At 43.4% G+C, this 15,969-nt stretch overlaps 1 protein-coding gene across 5 annotated transcripts in view; it reads left to right on the top strand.

Moving 5' to 3' along the window:
- Window positions 1–142: 142 nt before the first annotated feature.
- PICK1 (protein interacting with PRKCA 1) overlaps window positions 143–15,969 on the top strand; it is a 42,199-nt gene continuing 26,372 nt past the window's right edge. Inside the window, exons 1-5 of one of the 5 annotated variants that reach the window (XM_077635006.1) lie at window positions 143–335; window positions 3,317–3,434; window positions 10,769–10,880; window positions 12,873–13,001; window positions 15,145–15,211. In XM_077635006.1, the coding sequence (XP_077491132.1) occupies window positions 3,343–3,434; window positions 10,769–10,880; window positions 12,873–13,001; window positions 15,145–15,211 (400 nt within the window). In that variant the 5' untranslated portion in view covers window positions 143–335; window positions 3,317–3,342. Of the gene's footprint in view, window positions 336–647; window positions 667–3,316; window positions 3,435–10,768; window positions 10,881–12,872; window positions 13,002–15,141; window positions 15,212–15,969 lie in introns of those variants that run through there. The other 4 variants (XM_077635004.1, XM_077635005.1, XM_077635008.1 and 1 more) reach the window with 4 other exon arrangements.

The following is a 15,969-nucleotide window of genomic DNA, read 5'->3' as shown; positions in this document are numbered from 1 at the left end:
AAAGAATTGAAAAGAGAAAATTTGCCTCATAATTAGTCAGTCAAAGTGACGTTTTATTTCTGATAAATCTGGTAAACATAACTGTTTTAAAACATAGAGAAATGAAGAAAGAGGCTTCGAGGCTCGACCACTTTTCCCCCCTGTCAGCGCGCGCATCGGTGTGCCGTGCCGTACGTGCCTGTGCTGCGGTGGTTCCAATGGTTCGGCACTGTTGAACCCGCATCGCGTTTCTCATTTTTTATTTCCCCTCGTTCCGGTCGCCTTCGCGGGTCGTCCGCCGCCGTCGCAAACATGCTGGACCTCGAAGAGAACTGCTACTTCGAGGAGGACAAAATGTGCGTATCTGACACAGCGGCCGCGCGTATGCGCGCAAGCCAGCCACCGGCCGCGACCGTTTCCGTTTGCTGCGTGTCGCTTGAGGCACCTGCCGCAGCTGTTGCCGTGCGTTTCGTGGGCCTCTCGCAGTGGCTTCTGATCTTATTTCTTGTTTATTCTTCCGTGGTCGCCATGCACGCGATCCCGATCCACGCGTATGCGACTAGCTGTTGTCAGGTGCGTTGCGTGTGCACAGCCGACATTCGCGGTGTATGTTGAGTTGGCACCTTGAATGCAGTTTTCCCCGCCGTGACAACACCGCGGTTTAGCGGAGGAACTGCTCGTTTTCAGGTAACGCCGCGACCGGGGTCCGGCTGGATGCGATTTGGAATTTTCCTCCTGCCTTGTAGCGAGCTTGAGGTAGTGATGTCTAAAAAAAAAAAAAAAAGGTGCAGTGACGGCTTTGAACCATCAGCGCGCTTAATTACGTGGTAGCTGAGGTTCAGCTTGTTGCGCTTTCCGCAGGCTTCACTCACAAAAAAAAAAAAAAGAAAGCATATTAATGCTTTTCGTACAATGGGCGTCTTTGCAGTGCAGCTTAAGAGTATTGTAGGCAAGCCGAATGCCACTTTTATATCACACGCGCATCAAGTCGTTTGCGAGGACTTTTCCCAGCGTGTTTCAGGGAGATTCTCTAAGTGGAGTAAAATACGAACAAGGGTGTAATTCTAGCCACATAGCTACAAACATACAAGGGCAGTTCTGTAGTGGCATGGCTGTTCTTGTGTGAGTTTTTGCTGTTTCATCTTTCTTAATTCATATTTTTTGTAAGATCGTTCCTAGTGAACTGCAGGGCATCCTTTGGGTGTATTCTGTGTATCTCTTGGAAATATTCCGCATAAACGTTGCACATATGAAAATTATTTAGCGTATTATCTGGAGTGCATCTCTCTCAGGTGCTGCAAACGAACTCCCAAGGATGCTTGTGATGTGTCTGAACGATATTAATAGTGGGCTTGTTTGCGAATTCTTACGGGATGCAGCAATCAAATATGCATCTTTCCGATATGCTTTCAGTGCTGTATTCAGCAGGGTCTGCCGACATTTGAAAAAGTAGTGTACTGTAGTGCTTGATTGCTGACATGTGTCTGCGCTAGCATTTCAGTGTGTCGCACACTCCTTCACTGCTTGCTTTACTTGGTTTACGGTAGATCAGTTCTTCCCTCTTTGAACCCACTTGCCCAGACTTCACGAGAAAAGTCTAGCTGCAAGTCTTGGTCTTCTAAAACGCACATGACGCAGATCATTCAGGGTGTTACGGTACAGTCTGTTACTTTGAAATTAAGGCCCATTTGGTATTCGCATTTGGTTCTGTTCTGATAACATAAGTGCAGTCAGGCCAGCATGAAACGCTAATGGCGCCAGTGAACAAAATAAAATGTTTTACCTGTGTACTTAAAGCTGCTCTGCGCAATTAGCCTGATTCATGTTCCGGGGTAAAGGGTCTATACCGAGGCACATATTCATCAACAGTTTGCGAATTAATATCTCGCTGCAAAGTAGAGAAGTACGCCACATGTGCGCTCACATTTCATTCCGGCCTGACTGTACACCGTTGTAACTACCAGTGTGAAGGCTCTGAGGATCCCGTGTGAGCTGCACTTCAAATGTGAAGTAATGTTGGTGTACTTGTCTTCAAAGCTCGAACAGGGCTGTTAAAGGTTCACTAAAGAGAATTCTGAGCTCGTCTTTTTACTGCAGGAACTTGACCTACAAGCTTCGAGCATTCCTAGAAACTTCAAAATATTGTTCTATGCGGCCGATTTCCCTATTAAATCGTATTAAACACCCTGGCTCCCACCTTATTTAATGCGAAAGCATTTCTTGTCTCATGAGTGACGTGTACAGGACCTGTCAGCAGAGCTTGTGGGCAAAGCGTGCCATCAGAGCGTGCCCACACGAAAACGACCATTCGAAAAAAGAAATTCGCCGGCATTGCGGTTCGAACTGAGGCCCTCTGTGTGCAGGCGGGCACTCAAAGCATATGCCACAAAGAATCGTTAGTTCAAGCACGAAGGGAATGCGTTGTCGTGTGTACGACAATAAAGTGTGTTGGGAATGTGTACTGATGTTAGACAACAATGACTTGCAAAGAAAAGTTCAAACACAAATGCCTTCGCATTTCTCCAATGCAGCAGACTGCAGTGCTCGACATTTTTGTTTTAAATTGACCTGTGAATGTAGGAGGAGCCAACCGATGCCTGCAATGCGTTTCAGCCAGTCATGTGGCAGCTTCGCTCTCGATTTTATTTTGTTTTTAGGTTTCCGCAAAAAAATAGTCTCAGTCGCAGACAGCATAGCTGCGAACTAGGCCCACGGAAATCAACATACACGTGGAGTCTTTGCTTTCGCAAATCACTCCGCCTATTACTGCATATCACTTTGCCGATGGCAGAGTGGCAAGCTGCCACGCGACTGACTGAAAGGCACTCCATGTGTTGATTCACTCCTCCCACTCTCGGAGTTCAGTTAAAAAAGGTGGGAGTCGGGACCTTTAATCCGATTTAATAGAGAAATAGGCCACACAGGACAATAATTAGAAGTTTCTAAGAATGCTTGGAGCGTGTAGATTGAGTTCCCGCAGTAAAATGGTGAGTTCAGAATCTCTTTTAGTGCACCTTTAACGAATCAAACTTTTTGTTTCCTTTTTTTTTTTGGCTTTCACTTCAAGAAGAGGCCTGAGCCTAAACATGACTGCGCTGCACCCTCCCACTCGTCTGTCACATCTTATCTCCTCCTCTTCTCGTTTTGATGGGCTGTGTCTGCTCTCTTCTTTTGAGTTTATGCTTTTGTTCCACCAAGTATGCCAAGATGTTCTTAAAGGCTTGTCGCCTCTAGTGCGTGTGCACGTGCTTCTTTTGCATCCCACCCATGCCCCCACAGTTCTGTTTTGTTTCCTGTTTTCTTTTTCTTTTTCCCCCCGTTTTCCGGCCCCCTGTAGTGGTGGACGCGCTGTGAGCGCGTGCTATGTCTGATGTGGCATGCGCCTACCACCTCATCCCACAAGAGGACCCAGACAACGCGCCGGATACGTTCTTCTTCACAATGGAGGACCGCATGTATGTCTGCTCTGACGACCCGCTGCTCACTAATTAAGCTCTTAGCAGTTTTCGAGAAGTGGCCTTTGTAGATGTACGCTGCCTCTTTCAGTTTCTCTGCATGACTGCACATATAGGGCAATGTTTTCAGAAGGGAGCACTTTGACTCGTGCAGTGCAGTCGGCGTGACATGGCAGACTGTTGTTTACTACAAGACTGGTCCTGTACAGTGTTTTTCACGTTAAAAAAGCAGTAGGGCCTCCCATCAGTGCCTGTACCCTACTTCCTTTCTTATTGGCTGCAACATTGACGCAGCACTTACGTATAGCATGAGTAGGCAATTAATGGGCAAATTTTAAACCTTTTAAAAAGCTAAACTGATGTGAGTAGGCGATCCTGTGGTCGACGCTCATTTGGCAAAGTATATACCATGGAAACAGATGAAAGTCGTAACTTGGTTGCTGCATGGCCCTTCTGAAAGAGCTTAGTTGAAACTCCCTGATCAGTCAGTTATATTGTTCTGGTAGTTTTCAGCACTTCGTCACCCAATGGGTCTAGTCATTAAGCATCGATTGTGCTATTACTGCAAGTAGTTCTGATAATGTACCCGTCACTAATGGGTGTTGCCGCATGAGAACTATCACGAGTTTAAGTATTATGCGCAAATGGAAAAAAAACAAGCATGGAGAAATGTGCAGTGCAGTCATGTTTCGTACCTTTACTTTCCGTTTTTTTTTTTTTTTCTAGGAGAACTGTATGTCTTCTCGCTTTAAATTCTGCAGATCTGCTCCAAAGCATTGACTGAAACCTGCTCTGAAACCTGTCTCGAAATGCGAACTTACTGAACTTATTTCCAACACGAGTCTGCACGTGTTACAAATTCTAGTAATTGCAGGAGGCAGCAGTAACCTTAGGCATTTTCATATTTTGAATAGCATCAGCTTGCTGGTATGCCTACAGAGGAAAGTGTATAAGAGTTCTCTGAGTACTTGCCATTGTGCGTACTGTGGTTGCTACTGTGAGTAGTTAGTTGCCAGTGCTTTCCTATGGTGTGGAAATTTAGAGGCTAATGAAAAGGTTTGTACTTGATAGAGGACAGTGCAGTGAGCTGTAAAGGAAAATGATTGGTGTAACGTTAAGAGATCGGAAGAGGGCAGAACGGCTCGGAACAAACGCAGGTTAATTACATCCTAGTCAAAATCAAGAAGAAATGGGTATAGGCAGGGCATGTAATGTGAAGGCGAGATAACCGGTGGTTGTTAAGGGTAAGGGACTGGATTCCAAGAGAAAGCAAGCGTAGCAGGGGGCAGCAGAAAGCTTTGTGGGTGGATGAGATTATGGCCATCGTAAAACAATGTGAATTGGGGTTCACTGGGAGGGCCTTTGCCTTGCAGTGAACTTTGTAACTGAGTGACAACAACAATTACGATGACTGATTTACTTTTCACTGATAGCACTGCTTGTTCCTGTCAGCTCAGCTGTAGCTCTTCAGTCTACTATTTTGTGTGTTGCGCATAGTTGTGAGAAATTCATGGAATCAACTCAGTGATTTCCCTCACATGGTGTCACTTTGCTCTCAGACAGTCAGCTGCACCTGCGCTTATCAAAGTGGTTGCACAGGACTCAGTGTCTTATCAGTGGTCGCATGCTGGCAGGGTTGAGGGATGTGACTGCATACTTGGAGGCTTTATCTGTTAATGTACACACCGTTAGATTTCGGTCATCCCCATTAGTGTGAGGATTCGTGATTTGGGGGTTAAAAAGAAAGGGTGTTGCAAGTTTTTTTTTTCACGCTGTATTTTACTGTCTTTCGTTAATGCGTCCTTTCTCATTTAATGAAATTTGTTACAAACTTTTCTGTTTGAAACGATTAAGTGGTAAACTGCCGTGAACTTGGCTACCCTCTGTCTCACCCTGCTTTCCATCCCTTATTGTGTGCCTATCAACGTATTGAATTGTGGTAGTAACAGAAACAGAACTTAAACAAGTGAATTAGTAACACAAACTGTGTGTTTGACATTACCATGCGTGTTGTTGTGATGTTAAAATTCTTTAAGGTGTTTTGCTGTTTCCTCGGTATGGTTTGGCTAATAAATAAGTTGTGGAGAAACTTGAGTTGGCAGAGAGTTCCACATTCACTTTCATTCTAAGTTGTGTAGTATTCAATACTTTGGCAAGTTAGTTGGCACACATCCATCTTCAGTTTGCATGGTTTCGTGTTTTGGGCAGGATAATTTCATCGGCAGCTGCTGAAAAAATTTTTAACAAATTAAGTGAATTAATGAAATGAATGAATATTAGAATTTGTGGGGCTCATAAGAAGGATGTTTAGTTTGTCTTCATTCCTACTGTTATAAGTTCTAGCCCTCGGAAAAATACACATTTTTGTGAGGCTTTTCTGAAAAAAATTCGGGAATTAAAAATATTTCTTATGCCGCTTTGCCCGTTCGTCATGGCTAACTGGCTTCTCAGTTTTGAAGAGCTGTGTCTTGAGAACATTGCCAGATGGATGCTCGACTCAAAATGGATTAGCGGCTGCCAGGTCTCTTTGATTGAGTGCTGCAATAAAAATGAGATGCACACAGCTGTGGGCAGCAGTAAATCGGAAACTGATTGCCAGAGCGCATGGTCGTGATCATTGCTGGGAGGCTTGGCAGTGCTACTTCACATGCCAGCATTTCCTTAATGGGAGCGTTGTTCTAGGGTTGTGACTAGGGTCCTTACTGTTGTGTCAGTGGTAAGGCAGATTGTATCTTTGGATGGAGCACTTCAGAGATCTGGTGACTGCTTGGAAACTCTGGTAAAAGGCGTCCAGTTTTTTTTTTTTTTTACCGCAGGTGTTGTAGTGCAGCATGTTTACTAAAGCAGCCTTTATGTTAAGCAGTTAACAGCACGCTGTAGGTTCAGGCCCCGAGAGGCCAGCCAGATGGGCCACAGTGGGGGCGAGGGGAAAGGATAGGCAGGGGACTGGAAGGCCGGGTGGTACTGTGTAAAGCAGTGCTCTATATCTGCATATGTGTCTGGACAGTTTGAGTACTGAGATGTGAAAGTGTACCTGTACAAATAAAGTTTGGTTGGTGTATGAAAGAGATTAAATTGTATTCAGCGAAGAATGCGAGCTTCACGGATCGATAAGTTTGAGTGTGGCGGTGGTAGATCAGCTAAGGCAATTTTTGCTACATGCAGTATTTTGCGGACAGTAAGTTTCTAAGCCCTGACTACTGCGTGCACCATCAGTGGGCTTGTCCATGAGATCCCTGGTGCCCGGTGTATAGCATCGCAGGCAGGCTGGTGAGCCAGGTTATTGCCGGGCATGCCCATGTGGCCAGGGATCCACCAAAGGGTCACTGGTTGTGGGCTCAATACTGTAACTGTGCCATCTAAGGCTGGTCGGGCAGAGAAAGGGAGGGCTCTTTCATGAAAAGCATGCAGAGCTGCCTGCGCGAGGCCTGCGACAATTCTAATAGTTGTAGCTGAATAGATTGTAAAAAATGAGGCAGTGAGGGAAATCATCACTCCCGGTGAAATAAGTGGCTGTGATGTCACTATTTTGCTAGCCTGTGAGCGCTGGTCACCACTTAGCCTAATCCCTGTCTTGCTCTGCTTATTACTGCCTCTAAGCAGTTGGTTAAGAAGGGAGGAAAGAAAGAGGGTGTTAGCACTAGATATAAATTAAAAGCTTGCTCGTGCTTGTTCCTGGCATATGGTAGCAGACTTGAGCAGCACAGCATTGTATTCGTATTGTCAGTGGACTTATTAGTAGCCTGGAGCATCAGTGAACTCCTCTGACAGGTACTTCTCAGAGCTTGAAAGGGGGGGGGGGGGGGGCACATTTAGCATGTGTTTCTTACCTTTGCCTGCAAATTATGATTTGGTGGTAAGCCGTATTGTTTCCTCTTGGGATGATTGCGTTGTTGCACCCACATGGGTCTAAATGTGCTCCTTTTAGATGTTTACTACTTCTTCAGAGAATCTCATTGGTTTCACATGCCTCCATATAACCGAAATGTCTGCATAGGTGTGTAATGTTTTCAGAAAAGCACACGAGGATGGGCGGTAATTTGCTGACATTAGCTTTTCTTACTAATTGTTAGGTTGAATTTGTTTACATCATTGCACTTGACTTGGGCTTTGTTTAGGTCGCATATGGTCTCGAAGTGTAATTAGAAGTTGCAAAATTTGTGCATTTGTCAAACATCATGCAGACGGACACTTTTCAGCTTGTATGCATCATTTATTTCTCCATAATTTTTTCCTACTTATGGCGCATACGACATAGTTTCGCTTTGAGACTTGTCTGCGTGCACTGTGAATTTCCTAGGTGTTTGCGCGTAATCATGTGACTATACGTTGTCAATATTCTGGCCTCTGTTCTTGCGGCAGGTAGCTTGTGTCGGTGTAACATTTTTTTGCCTTACATGTTGTAGTGACACTTTCCCTCCCTTCCTTTCACGCACTTCCGAGATTATTTTCTGAAAACTTGTAGCCATGGTTTGTGCTTGGGTTTTGAAGTGCAGCTACGACAAGGACAGGGCAAGACGAAAGTGCAAGAACTTATTCACAACTGAAATTCGTTTTCGAAAAACACACTTTTATCAAAGGCAAGGAATATGTTATCCACTTTTTCATGTAACTTTAATTCTGTTCTGCCACCTGAATCGGCTGGGAAGAAAGATTGTGGAGGTGCAACTTGTTAACAAAAGTACCTATGTCTTCATCATCCAACCTGTGTAGCCTTTTCAATGAAAGAATTCACTTAGGTGCCAGTTGACATTGTGCGTATGTGGTTTTTTTTCTTTCTTGAAATGGCCCTTTAATTTTGGCAATGCAGCATACTTGGTTGTCGACATTATTCTTTTCCTGCACAGAAGGCTATGTTTTTCCAAAATAAATTTCAGTGCGAAGTGAGCTCTTGGGTTGCCGTCTTGCTGTGACCCTGTCATGGCATTTCAAAATCCAATCATGAATCTCACAAAAGTCACCAAGTTTTCTTTTCTTCCGTCATACTTGAATATATGGGGTAAAGAGTCGTTAGCATTAAGCGTCCATTGCTTTGAATTCTGACGTCGCTTTATGTCACTTATTTTGTGAGTGTAATCCAGACTTCCACAGCTGCATCCTTAGTGCCATAATTTACTCGTGGAGCATTCATAATGGAGCCTCGTCATGCATATTTGATTAATTCATACTTCCAGTTTGTTCACTGATGTTTTGGTCCTGTCAGCATCACATTTGTTAAGAGGAGCCTGATTGATCGAGTTCCCCTTGATTCAAACTCTGCATGATATGAACATATTTTTGGCCTCCCTTTGAGTCCTAATTAATTGAGATTTGACTGTAATAGCTCAGCATGGTACTCAGCTGGACAAGTTGGTAAGCTTGTTCTCTTCCAGACTGAAGTATAGTTTTTAAAGACAGTGCACAAATGAAGAAGTGGGCAAGCATGGCTTTGTGATCTGAATCTAGGCTAGTTGGTTCAAAGCGCAGAAATACCAACAGCCAATGAGGGACACCATGCAGGAAGGAGACACGGCACGAGGCTTTGTCTTGTATGACATGGCTTTGTCCTGTCCATTTCTATCGGCAGTGGGATGTACTGGCTTGTTTACTGTGAACCGTCTTGTAAAATTAAGAATATTTGGTGAAGGCCAGAAGGATTGCTAAGCAACTTCACAGGTGTCCTTTGTTTCATTAAATGCGCACAAATTTTATGCTAGACGAGTATCTTTGTGGCAAAGGGCTTAGCATTCAACCTTTTAAAAAGCTTAATTGTTGTAAAATATGTGTAATGCTGTGTTTTTGTTATTGTGCATGCACTAAAAGGACAATGAAACAATATTTACTAAGGTTAGGAAAAGTGCATGAGCAATTGGTATTCCATCACTTGTCACTGCACCGCAGACATTTTTAAGATAGCTTCATTATCACTGATCATATCAGCGACTAAAATATTATGCCCCTCCTCTGCCTCTCAACTCATACATGCTGACACACCAGAAAAAAAAATGAAAATTTCAGGAATGCGCCCTGCCCCACCTTGTGTCTTGTCCACATCACTTGGGCACGCCCAGTCTGAAGGCTCACCCAGGTTTTCCTCTCTACTTCAGAGGGGTGGTTACTAAGAACACATGGTGAGAAGTCACCCTAATCGGTTGCGAGCAGCAATTTTTAAAAAATTAATTGTTAATTATGGGGTCCATGCAGAGCATTTAAATTAGACGTGACTACTCACAAAGACCACCTCTGCACATTTGTGGCATTAGTGTGTGACCACCAGAATTGGTCCAGGGTGCCTTTAACATGTAACAGCAGTCTTATTTCAGGTACAGTCAAACGATAACTTTAAATTGTTACCTTGTGTGACTACAAACATTTTCATAGCTATCCTGGGTGGCTGACATCAGCGCAAATCAAAGAAAAAGAATTTTTGATTTCTTAAACCTTTGCATCATCAGTTTTACCCTTATGACACGGGGTGCACCTCCTAATGAATGAAAAATAGCAATATTAAGCTAAAGCAGGCTTCTGGGTATACTATACTGAAACACTGATAAGGCATTGCTTGACACAACCTGGAATTGTTCATGGGTCAAGCTCGCTTTTGCCAGTGCTGTGAGACCAAGTTGGTGTTCAAAGCTGCCATTGCACATTTTGCGGACTTTTCCTGGATGCCACCTTCCAAACCTTTCCACTAGTGGGACAGTACTTCATTGTTTTGTTTATTTTTCATTTATTGGATAATTAATTTAATTGATGATGTCCTTGTGGGACCGCAGCTCGCTTCTACTGGACAAAATTTTTTTTCCAGGGACCTTGCTTTACTGCAAGGTCGCTAAAGTCTTCTTGGGGCACCAAATTGTTCAGTTACACCTTTTTCCTCCTCGATGCTGTAAAGTGTGCTTGGAACCGGCCACATGAGCTTGCACATGCGACCCCAGAACAGCTTCTTGACTTTAGGTCTTTATAATGTTTGCGATTTCTGTACACTGTGACTACCATACTAAGAATATGAGACATTTTCTTTTTGATGAAAGCAAATAATGCAGCTGACGGCACCAAAATGGTTTCTTTTTTTTGTTGAAAACCCTTGAAACCTTGTTTAGGGATGGTGTAATTGGATCACTTTGTGCATACTTTAACTACAGAAAAGAGTGCCTGGGCTGTTTGTGTTGCTTTCATATGCCCCGTTCTTGTGCTGCTTGTCTGTGTGACATGGTAGCGTGCTGTTTGTGTGGATTATGTTCATGTCTCTTATTAGAGGAAGCTGCTGACTGGGCGAGGTGAAACGTGCTTGTGTGAGTACGTGACGTTGACATCACCTTTGCGCGTGTTTTTTGCCGTCCACTCTCAACCAGGGGCATGACGGTGACCTCTGGCAGTGTGGTGATCCAGAAGGACGATAGCAACCTGATTGGCATCAGCATCGGAGGTGGTGCTCCCCTCTGCCCCTGCCTCTATGTCGTGCAGGTGAGAGAGCGTGCTCACTGCTGAATGAAATGGAGAGGACGCCACTGGGTCGAAATTTCTCTGCAGCTCTCTACTACAGCGTGCCTTTCTCTCTTCCTTCTTTCCTTCTTTCATTTCCTCCTTCCTCACGATGTGGGTGTGGTGCCCACCAAGAAGAGTGAGACAGTTACTGTGGACTTTCCTTTCTTCGAAACAACTTTATTTACATTTCACAGAGGTCAATGTGTGCCTCATGATTCCCTGCCTTGAAAGCCTTTAAGACGCTGGGTAGGAGATTAATTACAGGAGTTCAGAAGAAGGGAAGAATATGAGATATGAAAAAAAGCACTGTTGTAACCAGAAGAGTGCCTACTATTTAGCCAGCTGTAAGAAGAGTGAGACAGTTACTGTGGCCTTTCCTTTCTTCAAAACCAGTTAACTTACATGGCATAGAGGTCAATGCATGCCTGCATGATTCCCTGCCTTGAAAGCCTTTAAGACGCTGGGGAGATTAATTACGGGAGTTCAGAAGAAGGGAAGAATATGGGATATGAAAAAAAGCACTGTTGTAACCAGACGAGTGCCGATTATTTAGCCAGTTGTAAGCTAGTTGTTGGCTCATTTGTGAACAGTCAGTAGCAGCACTACACTGATTGGTATTTTGCACTCTTTGTGGGGCACTTTGATTTTCCTCTGTCTTTGTGTTGCTGTTCGGATCATTCAGACAGTTATCAGGATAGTGTACCTTCACAAGCAGTAAGGTACATTCTCCTCACGGTATTAGTTGCAAACAGCCCTGAACAATTGTAACATGTTCACTACGGCAGTGATTTTCGGAGCCCAAAATCCCCTTGAACTGTGAAAAATTTGAATTTGAGTAAAAGAAAATGCCTTGTGCCATGGCGCTCTTTGGCCATAGATGCCCTTGCGCCATAAAAACCTGTCATCATCATCATCATCATGATCATCGAAAATTTGAACAGAGCGCAAAACAAGCAACGCAAGGAATGCCTTTGAGGCAGTCGCGTAGCAGCTTGCCCCTCTGGCATTGGCGGAGTAATACGTAGTTATACGAGGAGTGATCTCCGAAAATGTGTGGTTTGCTCGCGAAACGAGCAACACTTGCATCAAAACATGATGGCATACCACAGATCACACGAAAGTGTGTAGATCCATGGATGTCGCGGCATTGCAAAACTGGGGAGTGGGCCGGACACGGGATCTTCGAGCAAGAACAACTGTGATCACTGACACACCTCAAGGGAAGAAGCAAAGCGCGCGCCTTGGCCATAGCAGGCGGTGCGGCGCATCACCTTGCGGCAGCAGTCTCGTGCAAGCAAGGGTATTTTTATTTCCGTGGGCTTAATTTGCGGCTATGTTGTCTGCAACTGGAATTTTTTATTCATGGAAACCTAACAAACAAAATAAAAGTGAAAACGAAGTTTTACCGAACACTCTTTAGTGCACATTTAAGTGCCCACCGTAATGAGTGCTACTGCACGATATTTCGCGCTTAGCCTTGCCATAAACCGTCTGATTTTCTCATTTTGGTTTTCCGTTCGGCATTTTCCTTTCGGGTCTTCGCGCGAAAACTGAACATAACGAAAACCTGCCTGTAACGAAAGATTCTAGACTGTCCTGTAATATTAACTTTAGTTGCTGTTTAAGTCAGGTTTTCCACTTACTGTGTGTCAAAACTTTTATAGCTGCAGACTTTCACTGGCCACCAACCTGCCTTCGAGGTCTCGGCTTTATGCTTGTTCTGCTCTGCGGAATGTTGCATGCCAATGCCGCTTTGCATTTTTACAGCCCTCCTCTTGTGTACATCTATTCTCTGTCCATTATTTGTCCAGCAATGGCATCAGTACCTGAGTGGTAAATGTGTTGCAAAGAGACTAATCGGTAGAAACAGGAACTTTCAGGTTGCTGCCAGACAAAGTAGTCAGTAATAGAACAAATGTCTCAAGAAGGCAGTAAAAATTGTGTTGTCCTGATTGGCTGTCTGGCCCACAGGTATTTGACAACACACCAGCTGCCCGGGATGGCACTCTGCAGTCAGGCGATGAGATTGTGGGGGTCAACGGATCGGCCGTCAAGGGCAAGACCAAGGTCGAAGTTGCCAAGATGATCCAGAGCGTCAAGGCAAGAATGCTGCTCTTGTTGGCACTTTGTGTGCATAACTTTTGATGCCATAAGGTATCTAACCATAAAATGTACCTTTCATTTATTTGTCTACTCTTATTTATATATCTGTTTCCTCGTGTTATTTTTTTGTACAGTTTATTCTCGATAGTTTGTACTTCAAAGGGATCGAAAATTTTGTTTTAGTGACGTGGAATTAAAATTAGGGTACGTTTTAATACACGCTCTACGTTGATGGACGCAAGTGTGAATTAGAACCAACTGCTTCATTAAATGCGTTCAGCAAGTGAGAGTCTGCTGTATTGTTTTACACATTTCATTACTCCATCATATAAATCCTGTTAATTTTACTCAATATGTTAAATGTTTAATTTTACTCCGTATGTTGAGTGTTAGGTATCATTTCCACAATACTTTCACTCCCATTCTGTCACTGTCACCACACTGGTTTCAGCAGGGGGCAAGGGTTTCCTTGTTGGTTTCTTTCCAGAAGCAACCCCCCCCCCCCCCCCCCCCCCCACTTGGTGCAAGACTGATGCTGGGGTCAAGGCGTATTTCTGGGGTTTGTGTGTCGGTAATGCATTGTGCATCAGTGTGTGGTACAGAATTTAACAGGGTTTTTATTTACGGAAGGGAAGTTTGGCACCAGATTAACGCAATCTATTTCAAGTCTTCCTTGTCCCTTGTCTTTTTTTTGCACGGTTTCAAGATGCAATCTATTTCATTGGGAATTTTGTCACTTTGCTGTTCTGGTACTTAGCACAACATGTTGACAGCAGAAAACAATCTGCTGTATTTATGGAAATGAAGTGGCGTAAATTGTATGTTAGAGGTAGTTTCACTGTCATGTGAGGGTGGGCACAGCTGGCAAAGGACAGGGCTAATTGGAGAGCCATGCGAGAGGTCTTTGCCCTACAGTGGGTGTAGTCAGGCATATGGTGATGATGATGGCTGTGTAAAATCACAGCAGCTTTCCTAGTCCAGACATGCATTGGATTGAGCTCACTGTATCAGCAGTTATTGATTCTGGGTTCAACTACATCCGAGGCGTACATGAGAGATGCTTTTCAAATTTCTCAGACGTGTCTGCTACTAGAAATAGCCAGAATAAAAATAGTTTTGTTTTACCATTGAGTGTATTAAAGGGGGACGCAGCTTTCAGAGGCGAATTTTTTTACTTTTTGGTGTAAACGATGGAATTTGGCACGCTTATTGGGCAGTGCACTCAATAAGTACAAATTTCCACTCATATATCTTAAGTAGTTTAGACATTATAAATTTTTATGTGGTTCTTCACTACAGCACTCTTGCAGAAAGCCTGACATGACAGAAAAATGTAGAGTCTAGAGCAGGTCTTTAATTTTAGCGAAAGGAATGGTTCATGCAGTGACATTCTCAAAATATTTTTATCATACAGATTTTTTCTGCTCAGAACATTATATTCATGCTTGTATAATGCACCCATTACAGTCATGTCAGATAAGTGACAGGGAAGCAATGAAAAAGTAATTCAGAAATACAGGAATGTCACTGCATAAAGAATTTATTAAGAACACAATGCAGCAAATCACATGAAAATATATGAAGCAATTTGTCATGCTATGCTTTCTGCAATCAGTATGGCCAAGTCAAAAAACATTTGAGAAAACTGGCATTTTTGTGCAAGTCTCTGCCAGCTTTTTGCTACTTACGGTCACAAAAAACATTTTTTGGAGTCACTTCTGGGCTGTTTTTGTGGAAGACCTTTCGGGATATCATTAGAAAGATTTTTAGATGCGAAATCTGGTGTTTTCAAAAATTAGATTTTTTTTTCGAGATTTTCGTGATTTCAAAGTTGATTGGATTAACTGCGCAGTGTTTTCCTTAGACTTGCATCTTTGCTTTTGCTTAATGGAGACAAATTGTGGCTGTTGATAAACTGCTGACCAAGGAAGTGTGGAAAAGTACTTGGATATGTGTACGTGCTGCGTAGTAATGAAGTTTTGTTTTGCGCTTTCCCGTCCCCGCCGAACTCTGTCCTCCTTGACCCCTCTGCTTGCTTGCTTGCTTTTATTTTTTATTTTTTTTGCTGCCTCCCCTGCTGGGTGGTGGGATCACCTCCTGGGGTCTGTGCCCTTTGTTTCCCGCATGTTTACCCCAGCAGAAAGAGGTGACCATCAACTACAACAAGCTGCACGCCGACCCCAAGCAGGGCAAGACGCTCGACATCGGTAAGTTGACAGTGCCCGCTTGTGAATTGACCTGAAATCTCCTACTACTGAGAGTAGAGGATATTGAGAGTGAGCATAATGTTGGAGTCCAGATCATCAAAGATGTAATTAAGTAGAGAAGTGTTTTGCTTAAAGAGATACTGAAAGCAAAATTGCAGCTGGCCTTTATCAAGAGGTTTTTGTGTTCTAATAACAAAGGACTACTTTCACATAAAGTATTGCTTTGAAATGCTTGAAAGCACCAAAAATAGGAAGTGTGGGTATTGTTGTCGCTGGCTTTTTTTTTTCAGACACACTGTGGTGATGTTGAAAATTATTTCGCTTCAAAAGGTTTTTGCTGTATCACTTTGCGATTCGACGATTTTGTGATAGTCGGCGGCTGCGGCCAGTTGTGGTGAAAAAAAGTGAACATGCTGAATGTCGGCCTGATGGTCAGGTATGCGTTTTTTATGCTAGGTTTAAAAAAAAAGGTAAATGGTTATTGACAAAAGTGGTGGGTGGGTTCATTATGCTAGTAAATACAGTATTCGAATTACAAGCTGTAAAATTTTTTTGTCACCTAAAACAAATATTGCACCCATTCAAATCGATGATCCAAATCCCAGTAACATTGGCTATCAAGTGGGCTGCTTTCTATATTTTTTCTTAGACTAGTTCAGGGTGAAATGTACAGCCAATTACACGAAAAAATGCACTTTATTTTGTTTTTTTTACCTGTAATGTCGTCTACTATACTCTAGTCCAACTATTTCCATAAT

The sequence above is a fragment of the Amblyomma americanum genome, chromosome 8 (genome assembly GCF_052857255.1).
Source record: "Amblyomma americanum isolate KBUSLIRL-KWMA chromosome 8, ASM5285725v1, whole genome shotgun sequence".
Classification (NCBI taxonomy): domain Eukaryota; kingdom Metazoa; phylum Arthropoda; class Arachnida; order Ixodida; family Ixodidae; genus Amblyomma; species Amblyomma americanum.
This window is presented reverse-complemented; position numbering and strand designations above follow the sequence as displayed.